The following is a 7,500-nucleotide window of genomic DNA, read 5'->3' on the forward strand; positions in this document are numbered from 1 at the left end:
GCCTAACAGGTAGGAGAAGCAGATGAGTTGTTTTGGTCTCCGAGTAAGAAGCCATCCAGGAAGCAGAGGGCTTGTCACCATCAGGCTGCCTGTGTCCAGACACGACAGCCTGTCTACCCGGCTCACTCACTACAGCTCAGGGTGGCCCACCTCTGGCCCCGCCTGACAGCCCCACGCCATGGCCACATAGGACACTGTATACTGCTGGCTCTTTAATTCACTGTATACTGCTGGCTCTTTAATTCACTGTATACTGCTGGCTTTTTAATTCACTGTATACTGCTGGCTCTTTAATTCACTGTATACTGCTGGCTCTTTAATTCACTGTATACTACAGGCTCTTTATTTCACTGTATATTCCTGGCTCTTTAATTCACAGAATACGACTAGCTCCTTAATCCATAGTATATGACTGGCACTTTAATACACTGTATACTATTGGCTCTTTAATACACTGTTAACCACTGGCTCTTTATATAAACTGTAGACTACTGGCTCTTTAATTCACTGTATACCACTGGCTCTTTATATACACTGTAGACTACTGGCTCTTTAACTCACTGTATATCACAGGCTCTTTATATACACTGTATACTACTGGCTTTATATATACTGTATGCTATTGGCTTTATAGTACACTACTGTCTCTTTAATTCACTGTATGCTACTCGCTTTATATACACTGTATGCTATTGGCTTTACAGTACACTACTGGCTCTTTAATACACTGTATAGTACTGGCTTTACAATACACTACTGGCTCTTTAATACACTGAACACTACTGGCTTTATAATACACTACTGGCTCTTCAATACACTGTTTACTACTGGCTTTATAATACACTGTATACTACTGGCATTATAATACAGTGTTTGGCTGTATACCAATCCTTGCAGACTCATGTGCATTGATGCTTAAGTTTTTAACTCAGACTCTAATAAACTAAATGTTCATTATTAACCTTTATTTACTCAGGCAAGCAAATTAAGAACAAAATTCTTATTTTAAAGTACAGCCTGAAAAGAGCTACAAACTCTTTAAGGGGAAGTGGGAGGGGAGTGCTAAAAGTGAAAACAAGGTTATATAAATTACATTTAGAACAATACAATATAATACAATACAATACAATAAAACAGTTAATCAGTAGGGCATGAAAAGAAGGCCTATTTAGCAAGTGCAGGAGTCAACTTTGATTTGTTGCAGATTTTGTTTGAAGATAGAGAGAGTGGTGAAGACAGAAAGTTTAAGGGTGTTTTGTAGGGTGTTCCAGTCAAAGGCTGCAGCGAACCAGAAGGCACCGCATCCGAAGATGGTGCAGAATTTGGAGATGGAGAGGTTGTTGAATGCACTGGACCTTAGATTGCGGGCAGGGTGGGAGAGATGCAGAAGGGAAGAGAGGTAGAGAGGTGTAATGCCAAGAATGGTATCATTGGACTGCTGATGAGGTCATCGTTTCATCTCTTTAAATCAAAATAACTGCAGTACTATTTAATTTCTTGAATAGCTTCAAGTCAAGCCATAGCCGCCATCCCATGTTTACTATTTAATGCAAAATGAATGCCCGATTAAATCATTTTTGTAGCTTTACCTTGTCTTTCCCAAGAATTGTGTCCATGATAATGAAGGCATGCAATTACTCTGAACATTTCTCAGTCAGTCTAGGATCCATGAACTTGCTCAAAATAATATAGCACAATAAATGCTATGTTATGTGGCTTGCCACTGCAAAACATTGCCTGTTTCTAAGTTTGCCTTAAAACACAGCAGGGCGGGAAGGAGAAAGAATGATGTAAACCTGCGCTTGGCTCTGCTGCTTGATCTGAAATGTATTTTGTATCTTTGTATCTTCATGTGTGCTCAGCCAACTCCCCACTGCAGGGTGTCCATTTTGAGCGATGGTGGTTGTTCATATTCATGCTGTCATCCTGTTTGTCCTCCTCCTCCTCCTCCTCCCAGGGTGACCTACATCCCAGCCAGCCAGGTGGAGGAGCACCGCGCCAGCCTGCACCTGCCTCCTCTGGCCTCCCTCGCTGCCCCCAGCCCCACGCCCACTCCTTCACCAGAACCTCCACAACCACCCCCCACCCCGACCGGACCCCCGGGTCACCTGCAAACACAACCACCCCCCACCAGGACAGGGCCCCCCACCACGACCGGACCCCTGGGTCACCTGCAGACACAACCACCCCCCACCACGACTGAAGCACCGGGTCCCCGGCAGACACAACCACCCCCCACCACGACCGGACCCCCGGGTCACCTGCAGACACAACCACCCCGCACCACGACAGGACCCCCCACCACGACCAGACCCCCTGGTGACCTGCAGACACACCCACCCCACCAGCAACCCGTCCTGTCACGAGCCTCCCGGGTCCCAGGTCCCACGCCAGGTGTGGACCTCTCAGCAGCCGGGGCAGTCAACAGCCCGTTCACCAAGCCCGTACAGACCATCAGCCCAGCCTCCGATACAAGGTAGAACAAACAATCTGTCCTTTCCTTCTGCGTCTCCTTAAGGCTTGCCTCTAAGAGCTCCGTTTTTTAATTACTTTGTATACATTTCCGTTAAACGCATGTCTTTTTGCGTGCCTTGAAAAGCACATCAACGCAAAACGTGTTATTAATGTGAAGGTTCCATCGGTTTACCGGGCCGTGTTATTCCAGCTATTACATTTTACGAGAACCATTTTTTGCTCCATCCACAGTTTTCACTGAGTTTATATTTCTAAACCCTTTGTGTGTAACTCATCAACTCATCGTTAAACTCCGCTCCATTGTGTTCAGCATGCTTGAATGGCCCACTTGATGAGCCCCGTGATCCACTGCTAATCAGCCTGCTGGCTAATTCTGCGCCAAATTCACGACACGTCTTCCGATATTTCCATATCAATAAGAAGGAGAAATTGAGTGTGTTTCTTTTTTTGCTGACTTGCTCAGTCTGACCCAATATTCAGTGTTTCATCCTCCCTGTTGCTCCGTTGAAACTCAGAATCCCGGCGTTTATATTTAGCCATTTGCTTATGGATCTCAGTGCTGACTGTCAGCGAAAATGAATGGGCTCGCTTCTGCTGTCTGTCTCTGCTCTCTCTCTCTCTCCCCCTCTCTCTCTATCTCTCAATCTCTGTGTCCTAGACTTCTCTTTCAATCACTCTCTCACTAGCCCTCTTTCTCTTTCTTTTGGCAACAGACATCTCTTCTGCTCTTATCTAAGAATAACCTCCAAATCTCTCTCTCTCTCCATCTCCTTCTCTCTCTCTCACTCCCTACCTCCCTGTCTCCCCCCAACCCTTGGCAAGCTCCTTTTATGCCAAGCTCTGTCTCTCCGTGGTGCTCTTATGGCGTATTTTGTCTCTCTCCCTCTCTCTCCCGGGCAGAGCCATTAGTTCTTGTTTTGTCTGGAGCATAGCGTTAGGCTCCTGCTTCATAGATAGCAGCCCTATCACTCACCTCAATGGGCTTATTACGGCCTGGCACCGCTTAAACATATTCATGAAAAGCCTCTCAAAGTGCACCCACAAATTCATGCAGCAGGCACACACATGTACATGGATACACACACCCACACAGCCACACACACCTGCACATGGAAACACACACCCACACAGCCACAAACACGTGCACATGCTGGCGTCGTCCATGTCAATGCACACGGCATAACACACACACACACACACACACACACACACACACACACACACACACACACACACACACACACACACACACACACACAAACACACACACACACATGGATGCATACATTAGGATGTGGACACACACACACAAATTGCACACACCCTCATATATAGATAGATGAATACATAAACATGCAGACCCGCACAAAGACACACAAAGCCACACACACACAGCCACATATACACACACGCACACACCTGCTACAGACAGGCGTGCAAGTGGCCACATTTGACAAATGGTGGCCCTCCACACCTTGGCCAACAAGTAGACTCACTCGCGTGTAATGGACGAGGGGACAGCGACCTCCCTGACAGAAGGCATGTATTCTCAGGGTCGTCGTCTCTCTCCCTCTCTCTCTCTCTCCCTCTCGCTCTCTCTCTCCCTCTCCCCTTTCTCTCTCTCTCTCTCTCTCTCTCTCTCTCTCTCTCTCAGAAGCTGAGTCTGTGCTCCTCTTTGTTTCAAGGCAGCCCATGGCACGTCACACTTCATTGTTTTAAAGAGGCAATCATAGGAGCTCTAATAGCAACTTGTAGCACGTGACCACAGCATATATCCACGCTACAACGGCTATATGTGGTGGCTATGTTAGCATAATGCTGAAGAGTATGTTGCCCAAGGAGATGCTATAATCTTTTAATTGCCCGTTGTCATTGTGTATTCATACTGCATCCATTCAGTATGGCGGGTTTACACAATTGTCCTCTCGGCAAGACCCACCAGCCGAAATCTATTACAGTTTCAGCAAATGCTTTGAATATAATTTGCAGTTAATTCCTCGCTAAATTGTATTACGCTACAGACAATTCACAGAACCGAATCCCTTGCGAAACAACTGTCCATACGAGTCATCTAAATTTACCATTAAAATATATTAAACAAAGTTAAAATTCTTGGAACAGGAAATGTATGAAGCTTAAGTTTGTCGGCTAAATATAATACCAAATCCATACCCTGGGTAGAATCTCAATGGAAACCACAGAGCACGTGGCTGACATGTTGTGACTCATTTTCAATGTGCGTGCTGCTGTTGAATATCTGTTGGAGTCTCCATGTCAGACGTCACACGGTGTATTCCTCCCCTCCACCAGTTGGCAGCCCCCCTGTTCCCCGCTCCTCAGGGACAGGAGAGGAGACAGGAGGGATGGAGGGATTGAGGAGCGAGGCCAGAACAAGGAGGAGAAGGAGGAGCAGAGGAAGAGGAGGAACGTACCGACCTTGTGGGTCAGCGCGGCGGTGAGCAGCACCAATGACGAAGAGGAGGAGGACAAGGATGAAGAGGAGCTGAACACCCCCAGAATCCAGTCCTGGGGTCAGCCACGCAGGTTGGTGATGATGACCACCTCGTGACGATGATTTCACGGTGATGTCGCCACAACGATATCCTCATCGTCTGGAAGGAACCTCTTTCCAGTCCAGGCACTCTTCACAAAACCATACAAAAGCACGATCACAAGACAGTATGCCTTCCCCCCGAGCCTTGTGAAATATCAGTGTGTTACACGTTGTGTTCACAGCTGGACGGGAACAGCAGGTTTAGCACAAGGACAGCACCCCCCCCCCCCTCCCCCTGTGGGGAGAACCCTTCTGCCACCTATATTTATCCCATTAACAACCGCACCAAACATGCTGTTCCAGCAATGTTGGAGAAAAACACTGTGTGCCATTGGTGTCGTACACACTCCTCCTATTGTCTTTAAAGATTCACACAAGCACACTACGAAGGAACAGAGAAAAGCTAACAAAAGGATGGCTCTTCGTAATTATTTCATGTCTAGCCTACGGGGGACATTTCCTTCGTAGCAGTCTGGTTGGTTGCAGGAAGGGGGCGGTCATTCAGCAACCAAAGGGTTTGTTGCTATTGGGTGCTTTATTGGGTACAGACACCATGGGGGACAATCACTGTCATTCAGGGTGTGAATGTGTGTGTGCGTGTGTGTGTGTGTGTGTTTGTGTGTGTGTGTGTGTGTGTGTGTGTGTGTGTTTCAGCGAATGTGTGTGCATATGCAAGACTGAGTGTGTGTGTTTGTATTTGTGTGAGTGTGTGTGTGTGTGTGTGGGTGTGTGTGTGTGTGTGTGTGTGTGTGTGTGTGCATGTGTGTGGGTGTATTGGCTGTATGTGTGTGTGTGTGTGTGTGTGTGTGTGTGTGTGTGTGTGCACGTGTGTGGGTGTATTTGTCTGTATGTGTGTCTGTGTGTGTGTGTGTGTGTGTGTGTGTGTGTGTGTGCACGTGTGTGGGTGTATTTGTCTGTATGTGTGTCTGTGTGTGTGTGTGTGTGTGTGTGTGTGTGTGTGTGTGTGTGTGTGTGTGCTTGTGTGCGTGCGTGTGTGCGAGTGTGTTCGTGTAGCGCCGGTGTGTCTCTGAGCCGTCAACTCCGTTGACTGTTGCTGCTGTGTGCTCCAGCGTGGTGCTGCGGCGGGCGGTCGGCCGCTCCCTGGGCATCAGCATCACGGGGGGCCGAGGCATGGGCAGCAGAGTCCCCGGTGGAGAGGTGATGAGGGGGGTCTTCATCAAGCACATCAGCCCGGGCAGCCCCGCCGCACTCAACGGCACCTTGAGGACCGGAGACAGGATCCTGGAGGTGTGTGTCCGTTTGTTTGTGTATGTGGGTGTGTGTGTGTGTGTGTGTGTGTTATCTTTGAATATTTAGCAATTGAACATCAGGAAATGTGTGGTTTGTATTGTGTGGCATTTCTATTGTCACATTTGTGTGTGCACGTGTTTTGGTTGGAATAACAGACAATTTGCAACAAGGACAGTGGGGGTGGGTGGGGGAGGGTTGCACATAACTATGTCTGTGTGTGGGGTGCATGCTGCAAAAAAGGCACTGACTACATTCGTTTTCATGTTTCCTGTTGTTTCCTCTCCTGTGTGTGTGTGTGTGTGTGTGTGTGTGTGTGTGTGTGTGTGTGTGTGTGTGTGTGCGTCGCCGTGCCGACCAGGTGTGTGGCGTGGACCTGAGGGACGTGAGCCACGAGGAGGCGGTGGAGGCCATCCGTAAAGCAGGGGACTCGGTTGTGTTCCTGGTCCAGACCGGACAGGACAGAGCTCAGGTACTCCCCCCCCCCCCATCACCCAGAGTGTTGTGTTGCAGACCAATGAATTAACACCATATTGGTGGATCCTCGTCACTCTGATTATATATATTGAGTTGTTGAATTATTGAACGAGTATGAATGATGCATGAACGCGTCTGTTTGGCTGGCAGTCTCCTCTGCTCGGGAACCATGAGAGACGAACCCCGACCCCACAGTCCAACTCACCGAGCACTAAGGTAAACACCACCTCCCTCTTCTACTGTCTACTAATAGAACATTGAAAATGATTTGATGTTGTTGATACTCGCCCAGTGGATGAAATGCAGATTGTGTTAGTAATGAATGGTAGTTAACAACATCAAAAGTCCCTAAGTGACTCAGTGACAAGTCTAAGTGAGACTTTTGTGATGGGTGATCAAGTGAATAGTAACATGCACGTTATGATGTCGGTTCCGTTTCCATCTTAAAACAGGCCCTGTCTGTATCTCCTTTGTGTTTTGTTTCTATGATCTCAGGACACAGAGAATGTCAGTAATATCTTCCTTAGTTTATCCCCCGCAAACCCCTTCACTCCTACCCCCTTCAAGGTTAGTACAGAGTGGATCTGTTGTTGTGTGTGTGTGTGTCCATGTGTGTGTGTGTGTGTGATTGATTCTGATTAGCATTTATTTGCCGCGTTGGCGCTCAAAAATGTAATTAACATGCATGCTTTGTAGTCGATACTACCCTCTTAGTTCAAAGTCTTCTGCAACTCCTGTGTTTGTTT

General features: G+C 47.6%; 1 protein-coding gene across 1 annotated transcript in view; it reads left to right on the forward strand.

Annotated features, from left to right (window-relative positions):
* LOC307071306 (multiple PDZ domain protein-like) overlaps positions 1 to 7,500 on the forward strand; it is a gene marked incomplete at both ends in the record, with an annotated part of 40,405 nt that overhangs the window by 19,191 nt on the left and 13,714 nt on the right. Inside the window, 6 exons of the mRNA XM_079730292.1 lie at positions 1,958 to 2,476; positions 4,786 to 5,019; positions 6,100 to 6,277; positions 6,639 to 6,749; positions 6,905 to 6,970; positions 7,250 to 7,321. Of these exons, the coding sequence (XP_079586418.1) occupies positions 1,958 to 2,476; positions 4,786 to 5,019; positions 6,100 to 6,277; positions 6,639 to 6,749; positions 6,905 to 6,970; positions 7,250 to 7,321 (1,180 nt within the window). The remainder of the gene's footprint in view (positions 1 to 1,957; positions 2,477 to 4,785; positions 5,020 to 6,099; positions 6,278 to 6,638; positions 6,750 to 6,904; positions 6,971 to 7,249; positions 7,322 to 7,500) is intronic.

This window comes from Pollachius pollachius, assembly GCF_949987615.1.
Source record: "Pollachius pollachius genome assembly, chromosome: 2".
NCBI lineage: Eukaryota > Metazoa > Chordata > Actinopteri > Gadiformes > Gadidae > Pollachius > Pollachius pollachius.